This window comes from Necator americanus, chromosome II (genome assembly GCF_031761385.1).
Source record: "Necator americanus strain Aroian chromosome II, whole genome shotgun sequence".
In the NCBI taxonomy this organism is placed as follows: domain Eukaryota; kingdom Metazoa; phylum Nematoda; class Chromadorea; order Rhabditida; family Ancylostomatidae; genus Necator; species Necator americanus.
In genome coordinates, this window is record NC_087372.1 from 24922082 (window position 1) to 24939154 (window position 17073).

The 17073-nt window shown below is 42.7% G+C and overlaps 1 protein-coding gene across 1 annotated transcript; it reads right to left on the reverse strand.

Annotated features, from left to right (window-relative positions):
- Positions 1–5548: 5548 nt before the first annotated feature.
- On the reverse strand, positions 5549–7348 carry RB195_019375 (uncharacterized protein; the record flags this gene model as incomplete). Its single annotated transcript, XM_064187192.1, has 6 exons — positions 5549–5728; positions 5784–6059; positions 6116–6158; positions 6502–6710; positions 6760–7021; positions 7095–7348. The coding sequence occupies 6 exons, from the start codon at positions 7346–7348 to the stop codon at positions 5549–5551; spliced, it is 1224 nt and encodes a 407-aa protein (XP_064043073.1).
- Positions 7349–17073: the final 9725 nt, after the last annotated feature.

The window sequence follows — 17073 nt, forward strand, 5'->3', positions numbered from 1 at the left end:
AATATTTTTGTAAATACCCGCATATAATACCGAGTCAACGGAAATCCGCCGCTCGTTCGCACAACAGGCCAAGCGGCTACTGCTAACTTGCCTACTCTTCGTGATTTCAATCTTATTATTATTCTGCTGGAGCTTGCATCCAAGTTCTAGGAATAATTTTCTTGTCGATCGTCGACTGCTACAGAAGGAGCGACCGTGTACCAGCAATGGAAAACCTCGCGAAGCTACGAAGCAGACGAAGAACGGTGAATATTCGCTCTTGAATTTGGAGTAGTAACATCGGTGAAATGTAATTACGCTAAATATCGTAGTTACTGAATCATCCAACTCTGCTACTGGTTCAGACCGCCATAAGTATGTTTAGGTAGACATTACGGCAACTTTTTGAATGCTCCCCAACTCCCTTTCTCTCAACATTGCCTTTCTTCTACTACATACAACGAAGAAGTGATAGAGTTGGGAGAGACAGAAAGAGCAGTCAAGATATTTCAAGATTTCTTTTTTTGAAAGGCAGGAAACCTACGTATCAAATTGATGGGAACGTGCAAATTCAAGCAGACAAAACAACAGAGCATTGAATAAGAAGGAAAAGAGAAGACAGATCTCTGTAGGTGATAATACGGAAAGCTATAAAACTCGGGTTACACGCTACCGTTTTACGGTGTCGTAAAAACAGCAAAGAAAACGAACCAACACTGGACTGTTTTCGAATTAAACACATCTACGTATTTGTAACGAAAGCGCAACCAATTTGGCTGAAATAATCTCTATGAGATAATCTGAACAACTACTAAGTTACCCTTACAAACAGCATGCGTTAGGATATAGCTCACCATCGTTCCCTCTTCTCCTTCCAGAAACTATTTTTGAGACGTGGCCACAGCGATAAGTCAGATCACTTCCTGACTTTTCTGCTGCATCATGGAAAAGTGGTGCGAGACTCGAATGCGATAATAGTGCTTCGGTTACGGTACTGATGTAGGGGTAATTATACAAGTTGCGGAGCGGCTCTTGAGTGGCGGCGCTATCACGAATTTCGATCTAACTGTTTCACTAAACAAAGGCATCAAAGACTTGAGTCGACCTCGACTCTGATGATTTCACAAATTGGTAGCGATCGCACGTGCTGGACTAGGTTGAGCAGGGATGAATTTACCGCTTTGTTACCTTATGTGACAAATTGATTGTGAATCTTGGTTCACCTCTTACTATGAATACCATGGAAAAGAATTTCGAATGAATTAAATATTAACAAACTCCATAATTCTAGGAACCCGAGACGACATAACCTTAGGAAAAGTGATTCATTGCCGATTCGGTCAAGCTCGTGCCTTGATGAATGGAAGCCAATGCGGAAAGTTTTAGAAGATTTCTGCTGAAGAGGGATATTAACCTAGTTTTTACTCATCGGTCGAATTACTGTTCATCTAATGAGTGAGTCTGAGAGTTTTGGTTGGTGAGCAGATATCATCAATTCCCACAGTAGTTCCAGCAGGTTAAGAAGACGAGTGAGGAAGGCGAGGAAGAAAAATTAATGCAAAGCTAAAGCTAAAGAGTGAAACAACTACTGACTCGGTAACGTATCTCTTCTCTTCCTCGAACATTCCTAAACTTGCTTCAATCTTCTTATTTCCTACATTTTGAATTCAGCATTTGAATTCTGATGAAGAATTCTCCTCACTAGTTCATCGAATTTGGGAGGTGATATTCTAGAGTGGCATTGGAAATCACAAAAAAATTCAGGTGGCATCGGTCAGCTCTTATATTTTACAGACAACTTCTTATATCCCTGATGTGCTAAAATAGATTTTTAGGCTTTCACTCTTCCACTCCTGTGCGATGACCTTCTTTGTCGGGCAAACCGAGCCCTCAATTCCTGGAATTACGTGACATGTATGATATTTTTGCAGTGGTTTCCGCGCGCCGCGAATCTTATCTATGTACTGCCGGAAGTCATCCAACATCGGCAGTTTTTTTCAGACGCTGCCTTGAGAAACAGAGAAAGTATATGGAAGTTTCACAGAGATGATGCTTCTACAGGATAATTCTTAATAATTTCAACGCCACGATTTTCATCAGAAGAACGTCTGAAGAATTTTGCATCACATTTGCAGTCTATGGTGAAATGACCGGTCATGATCTCAGTCATCATCACAAAGTGGACGTGAAGCCTTCCACGTTGTGATGTTGACTAAGATCATGCCCGGGAAGTAACAATCTGACTGGTAAGAGTGCAACGCCATTGATGGCACTCGCAGTGAGCTGAATTTAAAATCTTGGTGGTTCTTGTTCGGGTTGAACTCACCAAATTTCCCATGTATGCCATAACAGTTAGCATAATACTAGTACGTGCTGGCAGTAGTTACGTGGCAAGCAACAGAAGCGCGTTTTTCATTTGCAACCTTTGAAAGAGTTCAGCTTAGTTCACCGCGATCACAGGTGCTGGTTTTTAGCTGACACCGTTGATGCAGGAACTTGTAGGTTGATTCGGAGTAATTCGAGAACGAGAAACCCTCGGATAAAGGAGTCGGTCATAATTTATATCAAGATCCTGCGAATTACAACAGCTCCAATACCTTGTGATCGTGATCGTGGTCAAAAACTATGTAAGACCATAACAAAGTTCGCCTATTAACTGCTTTGGTTTGATACGTTAGAAACAGACAGTTTAAAGAATCCACCTTAATGTTAGAATTCATTTAATCTCTCTTTGCTAAAAATATTTAGGACTAAAAAGCGTGATGTTTGTGAAAAAGTGACTGACTTTACTTTCATCCACATTTTTCTCATGCCTCCTCACTAAACATGATTTCTCTCTTCTTGCTCTCCCTAAACCCTTTTTGACAAAGTTCAAGAACGAACAGAAGAAGGAATTTTCTATTTCTTTAGTTACATTGTCTATGGTTTTGTTACATTCATTGCGATATCATTTCACCGGAAAAAAGCACGGAACCATGTTATTATTGTTCCAGGCAGCAACAAACCTATCAAGCTTTAAAATTCATGAAGAGCAAAACATTCGGTTCTGTTCATTCTTCTAATTGTTTTTTTCTTCTGGGTATCTATTCAGGAATTTAAAAGAATTCCCCATGACTCAAAATCTTCTGAGTAAAAATTCTGATGAAAACTAGGTATGCATGCTTAATTTTCATTCCGATTTTGATTTAGTAAGGTCGATGCTCTCGAAAAGCAGAAAAACACTTCTTGTACCACAATTTTAATTTCTATAGAGAAAATTATCCTTTTCAGGAGTTTTCAAGAGTGGCAAAACACTCTCCGTAAAACCAACCAACGGAAGTTTCCACTCATTCGAGGAACGTCAATTTTCACCCACCGTAGTATGAAGTGAAGGTGTGCAAAGCCCGTTATTAATGGAATTATTTAGTGAATCTTCACGTAGACGACCAGTGAAATCCGCATCGAAATTCTGTTTGTTGGTGGAAGGAATCGGAAATCGAAAACCTCCTCGAACGCTATTAACACGGTGAATTTGTTCGTGTCTGCCAGACCCGAGTGGTCCAGGTGGCGTACAATATCTAAAGTTCCAAGCTCTCTTCCTTCGAACCTCTTTGTTTGTATTTTATTTCCGAGTTGTCTCTTGTTTTCCATCAGACGTCTTGTTTTGTTCTGATTCGAACTTGCACCAAATTTGTGCACAAAGGACACTTCTAATCCATTGCTCGTTTTATGTCTAGTGAGGATTTTTTCGTGAACTGTGTATGAAACATTTGCTTACTCCTGGAAACAGGGCCTCTGTGGAAAGAATTCACTTCAACAGGCTGCTGATGTAGGAAGTGTAAAACTCTGAGCATCCACAATAATGAGCAGAGTACCGGCATTAATCGTCTTGATTCAAACACCTACAACATACTGCAATTTTGTTCGTAGACCTCAATTCGAACGACTATTCGAACATCCATAAATATTGCGCCATTGGAGCTTATCTCAGTGGTCAGATCACCGCTACGTGTTCGTCACACCCTTAGCAGGAATATTTATTGCCCTCGCACGACTACGACATTCAGCTCCTCAAAGAACTTTTTCCAAATGTGCCTGTACCTCATTCACTCGCTCTTCAAAGCATCTCTCAGTTAACAGCTGGATACGGTGTTAATTATGGGTGAGAAGAGGGTATTTGTGCAGAAGAAAGTGGGAGCCTTGACTTTGGCTCCCTCTTGACCGGCCCACTTCACATGGTAATTAGGGACAGTGGCGGTAAGTCCGGTCCAAATAGGTAATTGTTTACTTTGAAGCCAGGAGGGAAATGCAGTTCCATTGAAGTAGTTGAAAAAATGGTTAGCTTTGAAAACCAGAAAAAGTAATTCATCTACGATCGCAGCAGTTAACGTTGGCCCACAAAAATGTGCAAAAATATACATGGTACTTTGTTCAAACGTTAAGAAGAAGTTAGAATTAGGCTGGAGTCATTGGAGATACACTGTCGATAGAAACTCCAAAACAGTGTTGCGACGACACGAATAACAGATCATTCAAATGAGAGTAGTGCCAAGAAAACCACCATATCGAATATGTATCACCCCTGGTCAAGTGAATGGCACCCTTGTCGTATACTTATCTTCTCAGTTTAAGTTACCATTTTTACGAAATCCATCTGCACACTTACACCTAATACATGACAAGAGCGAAGAAAATCTGAAAAAGAAAAAAAAGGAAAAAGAAGTGCTCCTCATCCTTTACGATGATATATGTAGGGGTCCGAGCTACATGGATTATAACCCTAAAATTGTAATCTGTGACGTGACGGCCTGTGGCGTGAATGTGACCCCTAAAATGCTTCTGTCAGCTGTCGGGAATAAAAAAAATTGAACTGAACACGCTGCGATTTAGGAGAAGCAAAAGTAATTCGAAGTGCAAGACAATTGCCAGTTTATTTGAATAACACCTGCTGAAAGCAAACGAAGGAAAAGATCACTGCTGTAAAATGCAAAAATAGTTAAATATGCCATGAAAATTTGCAAAATCGAACGGAAGCTGGCCATTCCTCTCCAAAACAACAAACTTCAAACTCCATCTGAACTTAACTCGCGAAAACATCAAAAAAAAAGAAACCGATAACATTTTCATGATCTGTATTTTTTACTATAGAGGACCCAGTCCGCCTATTAAATCTCTCCATGTTTTGTATTTTCTGTGCAGAGGTGATGTACAGGGAGTGATGGTAGAGCCGATCTACATAAAATGTCAGCAATCTCCGTGAAACCGTTTGACTGCACCGTAACAGAAACGATCGTTAAATGGCTGTTTGGAAGAAAGAATAGCTGCAGGTGTCTCTGCATTGTCTGTGTTTTATAGACTGTTACTGAAAATGGTGTATTTTGAGATAGAAATCTTCATTCGCTACGAACAGGTTTATTGCACGACACCCAATGAGGGCGGAAAGAGCGGACAGGGAACGGCCGCACTACGACGCATGGCAGGCGATGACGGAGGCTGGAGCAAACGACGAGACGTGTTAAGAATGGGTGGGAGTTTAGACGGGGTGATGGAGAAGTACCTCATTCTACCACTTCCGTGCTATGGGAAGAGTTTATAGTTTGTTGTGGGGTCGTGCATAGTAGAAGACAAATGCGGATAGGGCTGTAGCCAATAGAGTACCAAGGCCTATGAAGGCAGCGAAGGACAGAGGGGACAGGCACACTGAAGCATCGAAACGATCGCTGACGAGCGCAGCTGGACTCAGCGAACGAAGCGCAGGAGGCAGAGAGTCCTGAAAGAAGTATTAATCTTGTTGTCTGAGAGAAAGGCACTGAAACTGGTCTCACCTGGTCAGTTATTTCAATAGCGTTGATCTCTGCTCTCACATCCAGAACAGCCTCATTGCTGGCTTCTCTCTTTCGCAGAAGTCTCAGCTGGGCTGGTCCGGCAGCGGCCGTAGCTGGAGCTGCCGCAGCGGGTGCTCCTGGTGCTGCTCCCGGTGCTGATCCTGCTGTTCCACCCGCTGAGGCTGCTGTTCCTGTGGGCGTAGCACCGCCTTGCTTAACGGCACCGAATCCAGTTGGTTCGGCACATTGCGGGCGAGGACATTCACTTCCAGGGTCCTGAAGATCCCATTAATTTAGCGAGAACTATAAAAACACCTATAATATTTTGTTACCTTTATGGAAATACTGATTTGGCACTGGTAGAACAGCTGAGATCTAAAAATCACCCATTTACTAAAGTGATTCATTATCTGGTTAAATAATCTACATTCAAAATCAAGACGGTAATGAAGGACGAAAGAGGGAAAGGTTCGAGAGAGCTGATGCTTTCACATACGACGATGAGGGAGTACAGAGCCAAATGCGCACACCAACAGAATTTGTTATGTTCGGTTTGTTAGTTCATAGCGAAAAGAGAGCGGCGAAATTTTCTCAGGCACGAGTTGGCAGATTTGTCGCAAAGAGTGGCTGAAGGAAGTTCGGTATGGTTTGGGAATGTTTTTCATTGTGGAGAAGGTTATTTGAGACAGAGAATTGATCGCATACCAGCAGAACCAACCTATCAGCGTATTTGTAAACGTGAGCTTCCTGTCCTGCCATTAAATCGCTAGGATACTCGAGGTTATTGAGAAGGAACTTGTCAAGTGCACATCCGTCCTCGTTCAGGATCTGTACTGTATCACCATTTCCATCGTCAACAGTGCAGGTGTGCACCACAGCGCAGAATGTGTCGGTGGTCTCAGAATCGCAAGTCCATTTGTGGTACACCTATACAGTATGAAGTTATGAGATATTTTGCGTAAGAAGAGGAGAATACCTGCTGGCCGATGGTGGCAAACTGAATTGGCTGTCCGGATGGCCCGCCGTCGAGAATTTCATAACGACAGATGGGCATTGGAACGACTTGCGTTTGGAAAGCGGTGGTCAGATCAGAAACTTCGATTTGGGTGCTGACAGTCTTGTCCGACTCCATGTAGAAGCACTGAATGCGATAGGCTCGATCTACTTTCGTCACAAACTGAGGGTGGAAGGAAATGACGACTGTGGTTGAAACGAACACTCCACGAGGATTCAATGACCTAAAGAGGAAGAACTTAACAACACACCTAAGTTTTTTTCAAGAAAATTCTCTTTAAAAATTTAGGAAATTACCTCGTTCTCGCGGTGTTGCATGAGTCGAATGGAAGCTCGATCCCTGCCACTTGTCTACCGCCCTCGTCGTTTCGACACTCCTGCTGATCGTAGAGACCTTTGACGTAAACGTGACCCTCGAATGGGTTCCTAGTGTTGAAATTGACGGTGATAGCCGTAGGTCCACATTCCACCTCGGGCTCCCCTTCAACACCGTTGTCGACGGGAATGCATTGCACCACACCCACTAGCAGTGCGAGGATGACGAACTTCATCTGCAAATTTTTCCAGTACTTTTGCAAACAAATTTCTCATAGATCTTCAGATGAGCTGCGTTTATAAGCAGCGACAGACGTCAACCAGGTAGTCTGTTAGGATAAGGAAATTATGAGATAATATCGCATCCTAGTTCGGTTATGTGATTTGATACTCTGAAAGCGAGAACGAGACGATTGTGAACATCCGCAAGATTAGTCGAGCTTTATACTGAGAAATAGCAATAAATCATTTGCTGACTGGCTGGACCAGAGTGGGTCACAAAGTGGGTGTCATGATCATCGACGAGAGAGAACTCTCTGCAGCCGCATTCGTCCCCTCGAAATCCAGTCTAAGCAACTGGTAAGCGCCGCTGATTAGGCAACGTTGACAGCGACGCTTAATGCTGGTAATTCTGCAACATATCTCAGGCAATACTCTCTGTCAGGCTGAATTATCTTCTCAATCCATCATGCCAACTTGGTGGTGCTCCCGAACTACTCGTTTTGTTCATAGTTGCATCACACCATCTCCATGTGTCGTCCCATCCTTTTTAAAGGCCCACTCTTCTTCTCACAAGACAGACTTTTGTGTGCGCGTATGACAGAATCTGGTGGATTGTTATCGAATGCCCCGCTGAAAGAATCCTCAGTTGAAATTAACTGATATCCAGTAAATTGTTGTGGTTTTATGAACTGCATTAGCGTAACGTAGCTTTTTTCGCTGTGTGTTGCATTAGGTGAATTAATACTAGTACTAATACCAGTAAGGCCTTATTCACTCAGCGTATTTGTGGAGACACGTTTTCCAGAGGATGTGTTAATCGCAGTGATTTCCAAAATCCCAAAGAGTTTTAGGAATCCTCGTGTTCCCATCGCAGAGTGTTCATCCTAGCAAAGTGTGAACGTAAGTCTTAAGTTATGATGGACTCATTGATAATTTCCGCAATTCAAAAGCTTCTTAGTCCATTCCTGACAGTTTCATTCTGTCGACCAGATCAGTTTCTCATGATTCTACTTCTCGAAATAGTTTCTTACCAAAAACATCAAAAATTTGTGCTGGACTTTTTTGTGGGATTTTCAAACGCGCCTTTGGAAGTAAAAGGAGCTTTTATCTCTCAGAACTGTATTGCATGGAGAATATTTAGACCTACAGGCGAGAAATTTATTTTTCGCAACATAAAAACTCGAATCTTACGCCTTTTTTAGATGTTTTTGTATTGCTTCACATAGTATGTGAATCCCCATAGTGAAATCTACCATTTCAACTGTCTCCAACGCAGAATATTCTCGATGTAACTAAAGAAATGTTCAGGCTTAAAGGGCAAACAAAGAACATTTTTTAAAGAAGCAGCAGTGTTTATCTATTACATCTAAAAATCTTAACGAACTGTTTTAAGAGCTAAACGCTTGGAAAAGGAAAAATTGTTCTCCAGCTGGCACTACTTGATGATGACACATAGGAACAGCTTTAACGTCCAAGCAATTACAAATCCTCCGCCAGAAGTAATGACTCTAATATACCCAGGGTCCGCATGCAGAATAGCCGCGCTTACCATTTTTGTGGATAATTGTACCGACCAAAACCATGGCGAGAACCCGTTCCCCAATAACCAGTGCTATGACGTCAGCGCGATTCGGTTGCGCTGACCCTTACGAGCCTTTAGCATTCTTGAGAAACAGACTAACTGCTGCCAGACGCAACGCGCGTATAACTCAGATCAGCGAGCATTGAAATTCTGTGACGTTACACTATGCAGTAGAGCTCATTTTATGGAAACATTTGCTGATTACTTAATCAAAATTTGTCGAAAAACGATCTTTCAGTCTGGAGTGGCTAAAAGATACCCATTTTTATGTTCGGTAGCAACAGATTTTTGTCAGGCGGACAAAAGTTTTCCTCAAAATAAAACACTATGTACTATTATCAAGATTGGTTACATTCATAATGTTGTAACATGGCCTCTCCACGCATTCGGATTATTCAAGAGCCCTCTGCTGCTAAAAAAAAACCATATTCATCGACTAAATAATTTCCTCGCAGGGAAACGAATGGTTATGGTTTCTTCTGTAGATTGTGTTTCGCGCAATCATTGACGTCCGTTTGTCCTGTGCTTGGTGCATTTTAAATGGGCGCCAGATGAACATAACCCTACTTCAAGTATTAAGAAAGAGCCACACTGTGTGTCCTGCGTACATTCTGTCCCACAAGAAACAGATCTGAAAGAGTAGACTTTCAAAAAATGTCATATTTATAGTGGAATGCAATGCTATTTCTAAATCGGTACTGAACTGTGCATTATTTCTGTATGTATTTCTTCGTAGGGTTATCCTAATGAATCGAACAAAATGTGGTTCTAAACTGTCTTTTATTTTATCTTATTTCCAAGTTTAAGGCATCACCCCACGAATCTGAGGTGGTACGGATTTCAGGTGGAGTATCCGTTTACGGCATAGTAGATTATGGAGAGAGCGGTGATTCCGTCCATTTCTTCCTAATTGCCGTAAAAAATGGCCCAGAAGATGCGGCGCGTGAACGAGGCTGAGGCGTTCCAATCGAACTCGTGTGGAAAAGCGCCCCGGAACGCCCGAAGCCGCATCTTCCGGGCCGTTCTTTACGGCAATTAGGAAGAAATGCATGGGATCACCCTTCTCTTCATAGCCTACGACTCCGTATACGTAAAAAAGGGGTGATGCCTTTAAACGATGAAACACATCCCTGAGTGCGTATGTGTATCATCTAAACAGTTGAACTTTTTTGGGACTCGGCGCTAGACTGAAAATAAACATTTTCAGCGAGGAGGTTAAGAGGAGGTGATTTAGAAGTTCAGAAAGACTAACTGTGTAGGCTTTTAACACCATTGTCATAAATACTTCACTCACAATCCTGAAAGAACATTTAATCAATCGTGAATCGACCAAGATGAAGCTCGACTTGTTCGTCGCGAGTTGTCCCTTCGCGATGGTTGATCGGCCTTTCCTAGATAATCCGCTCCAGAACCTTGTTCATGCATGCGTCATGCAATATTTTGCATCATGGAACAGTGAGATTTACAGATAACATGGAGGATCGATTGAATCTTTCAACCATTCAACTTTCCAATAAATTTAGCGGGAAGAGAAGTGGAATTGTCTTTTATTGCTATAAATACTTCGGCTGGTAATTAATTAATTATTAATCATTAATTATTCGTCAACTTCAAAACAGCTACAACATATCTTCTTAACTGCTTTGCCACGTATTAGTTCTGTCTCGTCAGAGAGTACGGCTACACCAAGATTGAAAAAGCAAAAATCCTAGTAATCTTAGTAAGTAGATGTTTGTGGTGTTAGCAGGTCACCGAATGGCCGAAGGAGCACGTTAATAGCAGTTAGGATACGACCTGTCTGTAATACCAAAGATAGAAGGAAAATCGTATACTCCACTGCAAACTGACTTTTTTTTTGTGATTTGTGGACTTTACTCCCACAACACTCACTTGACCGTCGAGACTACACTTTTTGAAACTAGCTCGTTTCTTCCTGTTTATAGTCGGATCAAAACGACATGAAGCATGATGCACTTGCTGCGCTCGAAGCGGCGCGGTGGAGATAGCGGTTGGACTCGAGGTGGAGCCATCGCGAACCGCAGCAATGAGCAGTTGTAATAAGGGTCCTCCGCGATCCCAACCGCTACGCTCCTACGCACCGCTTCGAGCCCAACGCTTCGCAACTGCACCGTGCTTCATGTTATTTTTATTCCTATATATTGGGTTGGCTATTTTTTCACGCAATCCCTTTAGAAATTCATAATGAGAGCAGCTCAGCAGCAGGTTTTGGGTCAAAAAAAGAAACATTTTGCTTCAGGGAATGCTCACAGGACCGGAACAAGTAATATAATGACGGAGGTATAAGTACTAGTGTGGTTAGAGACAAATTTCCACCACAGAGCCTACGGAGCTCAGCTCCTGGAGCTGCGTTGAGTATACTTTAGCTTCGGTCTTCTGGTTCTAGGGTAGCAGCTGTAACCGAGAACCCGCGAGTCGCAAAAGTTGCAGAGAAGAACGTTTCTTTGGTGTTGATTCGGTTGTAGTTACCGCGAATCGGGTGAAGGCCTCTGGGAAGCCAGTAGGCATGCCGACTATCGTTATCATGAATGACCCAGCTCTCCTCTTTCGTGATAACACTTTTAGGAACCTCCGATCGGCGAGACAGGTAGCAGACAGCATTGAAGAAGTTCGACTGGTACGAACGGCTGGTCTCAGTCAGCGCGCGGGATACCCATTTCGAGAGAGCTTTCCGGGAGTCTAGACCATGAACGTGAACCTCGATAGTGCACCTAGCAATCCCGAATAGCAATGTCCGCGTTGTGGCGCCCGGTAGAAGCTAGGTGGTTCTAGAAGCGAGGGAAGTAGTTGTTGGCGGTATCGTGGGTAGTGATCTCCACGCAGATGTTGGCGGCTGCATGACGTTGCTTCCACTCGTGGAAGAAGATCACTCGGAGGTGACGCCGATCCATTTGCATTAGGACGATGACACAACAAAGGTGCGACCCTCTTCTATACCTTTCACTAGAAAGCTTCTAGGACTGCCCAGCTTTTACCCTATCCACAGCAAATAAGGCGTGTGCTGACTTCCAAAGTGTGGGAAAAGTAAATAGCCAATCTAATATCATAGAGGAAGCGAGAGGTGGACATTTTCCAATCATCCGTTGTGGGAGGGGTTCTCGCTACAAATTAAGACCAGGACATAGTCATAGTCACTGGAATTCAAAAACTGGTGTACCAGACTTACCGCAGGGGATAGTTATGATTTTTAAGGACTATCATGAAGCTGCTCATCAAACATAGTGAGGAAACAATTCACAGCTGATGGATTCTTCACCGTTGACGGTGTGGTTGAAATTACGTACAGACCATCCAGCTCTCTTCTCTGAAAATCGAATGTACTTTTGACCCTTTTTATAGGAATCGTCTTCTCAACTTAATTATCTCCGGTGAGATGTTATGAAATTCATCGCCTACTTGAGGACAACAATCGGCGAATAAATGATTTCATTTGATTTTGGCACAACTAATGTTAATCAAAAAAAGTGTTGCAGGGATTGAATGGCCGAACACGCTCTGCTAAAGGCATCACCCCACGAATCTGAAGAGGTACGGATTTCAGGTGGAGTATTCGTATATTGGATCGTAGATTATATAGAGGTGGGTGGTACCGTCCATTTCTTCCTAATTGCCGTAAAAAACAGCCAGGACGATAGGGCTTCGGGCGTTCCGGCGCGCTATTTTTTTACAACGAGTTGTGATCTTGTTGAGTTGAGTTTAGTAATGTGGTCAATGAGTGTTGTAAACGATCCGAACAATTTGTGTAGGACATCAGATCTTTCTCAATTAATACGGCGCATTCAATAATTGTGAAGCATGAAGTTTATATTTTTTTTTCGTTCAGTTTGCTCCTCTTTTTCCCTCCAATTGGTGCAGGAAGAACCCTTTTTTTTTAGGAAGAACCCACTGCATGGCTATTTATTTCGAAGAATCGCTGTGGTTAAAGCCCCAACAGAGAAGTTGCGAAGATCACCTGTGAATGATTCCGTTTTTAATGAAATATAATGAAAAAGCCATTTGAGTTTACTATTCATCTTCATGCAGAACAAAAACGCCTCCAGAATAAAATTAAATACTATGAACAGCAAAAGAAATAGCAAGCAATTATTTTAGTGCTGAGGTGCTAAGCAGAGTAACGTTGAAATCAATCAGTTAATGTAATTATGGCTGTTTTTTTTATCAACCAAAAATTTCCTAATTTTTCTGTTGTATTTGGTTTAGCCGGACACGAACTTGTTCAGCCTTTTATTCTAGCCGTCTGGCCCAACAAAAAGATCTGAGGTCTATTTTTGTATCTCACCGCTACAAGTGGAAATCTAAGATGCACGTTAGGAACAGAGAGCACTTTCTTGCTGCTGCTATTGCTTCTTGCCCGTGGTAAACAAACTGGCTCAATCATATAACAGCGTTAAAATAGCTCGTTAATATAAATAAATATAAATAAGAATAATAATAAATAGGAAGAGCTCCCACGTTATAGAAGCCTGCAAGGACCTTTCTGCGACTCATTTTTGGGCTCTTGGTGTGGATCTAAAACTCCTTCCGAGTCTTGCGCAGTGCCAGATAAGATAGTGAAGTTAACATCAAACCCTATAACACATTATGAGGCGTAACAACGAAACCATTAGTGGTGGTGAGATGGTGAACTTTGAAAGTCCCTGTAACGTTCCATACGAAAATCTGAAGTTATCGAAAGAAAAATAACTACTGATAACTCCGATTTGACTACGCCAAATTTTTCATGAAGCAACCGTGGGCGACTCCAAAAGAAGATCCAGCGCAGTGTGCAGGAGGTCTTATAGGAGAACTATTGTTCCCTTTTGAAATAACCATGATTATGTTGCTTTCTAAATTCTGCGATTCTTTGAGAAAGAAAATCTTTTTCGAGGCAGACAATTAATCGATCTCATGTAAAACTACAAGAAAACAATGACATAGTCCGCGAAACTCTCTACTGGCATTGTAGTTGAGTTCGTTATCGTTTCACTTGGTGACTCCTACACTCACAGAAGGAAAGATGGAAGCACTCCGAATCGTAAGTTTCCAGTCATGCCTAAAGTCGTCACCGCCTCTCCAAGGTCTCATCTCTGGTCGATTCCATTATAAATCGTAAGTCTGGTGTGAAATTTCCTAGACATTCTCATGAGTGTTAGCATTGAAATAATCGAAAATAACTTTAAAAGTGTTACCTTCCCTGAAAACCGTCCATATAGATTGGATAAATTCATGTTCCTCCTACACACGGTTCGATCTGGCGCGTCAAACGGGAAGATTTTTAAGAATCACTTATCGTTGTTTTCGTTAGCGAAGACATCACCACCTCTGCTTTTAAATCTTCGGAAGGACAGCTTTTACAATTGTCATTTAGTGGTGATGTTTAATGGGTCTTCTAACGTCATTTTGGATGAAGTGTTTATATCTTCTGTACGTAAATATCGTATTCAGCTTTTATTTTATTTTATTTTTATCGTATTCCTTTTCCGTAGCTCCCTTCCATTAGGAAAAGCCTGGGGATGGGGTTCCGCGTTTCCTATCGGAGTCAACAGGACAGGAGATTTTTTTTTTGTTGAAGATGGCTCCACTTTGTCTCCTTTCCTACCTTATAGAAACTTGATGTCAGGCTCTCTGCCATCCAAACCTCAAGAGGATCGGCAATGTGGCTGCGTTAGTGTACACTTACAGAGGTCTATGGACATAATTACGTAAACTCGCCTGAGCTGTACATAACTTCATCGTTAATATTGTGCAAAATGAAGAGAAGGTTACAACTCGCTGACTAATTAATTATAACGTTTACATTTTATAACATCTAATTATTTTAGACCATGTTACTAATGTAAGAGGAAGAACAAATCCGGTCGTCCGTAAACATCAAGATCTTTAGTGAAGCAGGAGAGGCGGCTTGCGGTGCCATCTAAATCTACTTAAAGACTTAAAGCATCACCCCACGAATCTGGGGTGGTGCGGGCTTCAGGTGGGTTATGCCTATACGGGGTCGTGGATTGTGGAAAGAGGGTGATTCCGTCCATTTCTCTCTGTATCAGTGAAAACAGACGACCCCGGAATGCTGTTTCTAAAACAGCTTCTGCTGCAATGCGCAACGTTTGCGCCCCGCCCACACCGCCTGCGATTCGTCGAAACCCCATTCGGACAAATCGAAGGCGGGGGGAGAGGCGCGAACGTGCCGCGCTGCAATGGAGGACGTCGTAAGAAACAGCGTTCCGGAGTCGTCCGTTTACACTGATACAGGGAGAGATGAACGGAATCACCTCCCCTTTAGAGATTGCATTCTACCTTACTCTCCTTTTTATTTGCTGAAATCATTCCATTTCTCCTCTAAACTGCCCAGCATTGCTCTTCAAATAATCGTTTTTTATTATTGAATTGCTGAAGGTGCGACTTTGAATTATACGGCTCCGAAATAAGGAGATTTTCAGTAGCGATAATCTTAAAGGCAGCATACCACGAATGTGGGGTGGTACGGATTTCAGGTGGAGCATCCGCATACGGGATCGTACATTATGGAGACCGGGGTAGTTTCGCTCATCTCTCCCTGAATCACTGCAAGCAGCCGGCCCACCTTTCTACGATGCCTTCTATTGCAGCGTGGTCCTATTAGCGTCCTCTTGCAGCTTATCGGGGCAGTCCAAATTGATTTTCGACGAGTCGCAGGGCAGAGGCGGCCCAAGGGGTGGAGCGTTGCAGTAGATGGCGTTGTACAAAACAGTATTCTGGAGGCGGTTGTTGGCAGTGATACAGGGAGAGATGAGCGGAACCGCCTCCGTCTCCATAGTCCACAGCCCCGTATACGGATACTCCACCTGAAATCTGCACCACCTCAGATTCGTGGTAGCGTTGTAGTAGACAAAAATCACTATGAGTTTCACGAAATCCTTACTTCGAACGATTTCAAATCATTATCCCAGTAAAACAGTATGCTCTCTGAAAACCGTACCTTTGACAAGTCAACAATAAAAATTATTTTATTTGTTATTATTATTATTATTTGAAAAGCAATGTTGGGCACTTCAGAGGAGAAATGGAATGATTTCAGCAAAGAAAAAGGAGAGTAAGGTTGAATGCAATCTCTAAAGGGGAGAGTTAAACATCAGAAAAAATGTGTGGGACCCACATAAAGAATGCGTTAACAGACAGGACTGTGCCAGCCGTGAGTTGTAGGACCCACGAATCATTGACGTTTCTACCAAAAACAACTCCACGCCAGCATATGTCAAGAAGTAAATAATATTCAAGTGAGAAAGAAGTCACACAACACAGAACACATATCTAGAAATAACTTAATTATAACTTTCACCTATTTACCTCGGGTCGAATAGTTGCGAGTGCCATTTAAAAGCATCACCCCACGAATCTAGGGTGGTGCGGGTTTCAAGTGAGTTATGCCTGTACGGGACCTTAGATTATGGAGAGAAGGGTGATTCCGTCCATTTCTTTCTAATTAAAAAACGGCACGAAGTATACGGCTTCGAGCTCTCCGGCGCGCTATTTTTTACAAAGAGTTCGACTGTAGCGCGCCAGCCTTGTCCACGCACAACATCTTCCGAGCCGTTTTTTACTCAATTGTGAAGAAATAGACGGAGTCACCCTCCTTTCCATAATCTACGACCCCGTATAGGAACTCTCCACCTGAAATCCGTGCCGCCCCAAATTCGTGGGGTGATGCCTTTAACCTCGTTCTTTTTTTACTGATTACGCTAGTGAGATTTATAGTCGGTATAGTAGGTATAGGTCAAAACGACATGAGTCACGAGTGTAGTTGCGGTACATTTGCGTACATGATCGAAACGACGCGGTGGAGGCAGCAGTTGGAACCGAGTTGGGACCGTCGCAAGCTCCAGCAATGAGTGGTACCAGCGTGGGTTTCACCGCGTTCCTAGCCGCTCCATCGGAGCGTCTCGAGAGAAGCCGCGTACGCAATTGCGTTCATGCTTCATGTCGTTTTGACCCGACTATCCACGTCGTAAGATAATGGGTACCCATCATTGCAGGTCAGTCATCAAAGTGCACGTTATATCTCACATTACGCCAAACCGCCTTTGGACAAAACAACGGGAAAGGCTTTTGGGTACTAGCAAACGGCATGTGTGTTACAGTTCACGAGATTTTAGAATGGTAACTCTATTTACATTTCTTCCTTGT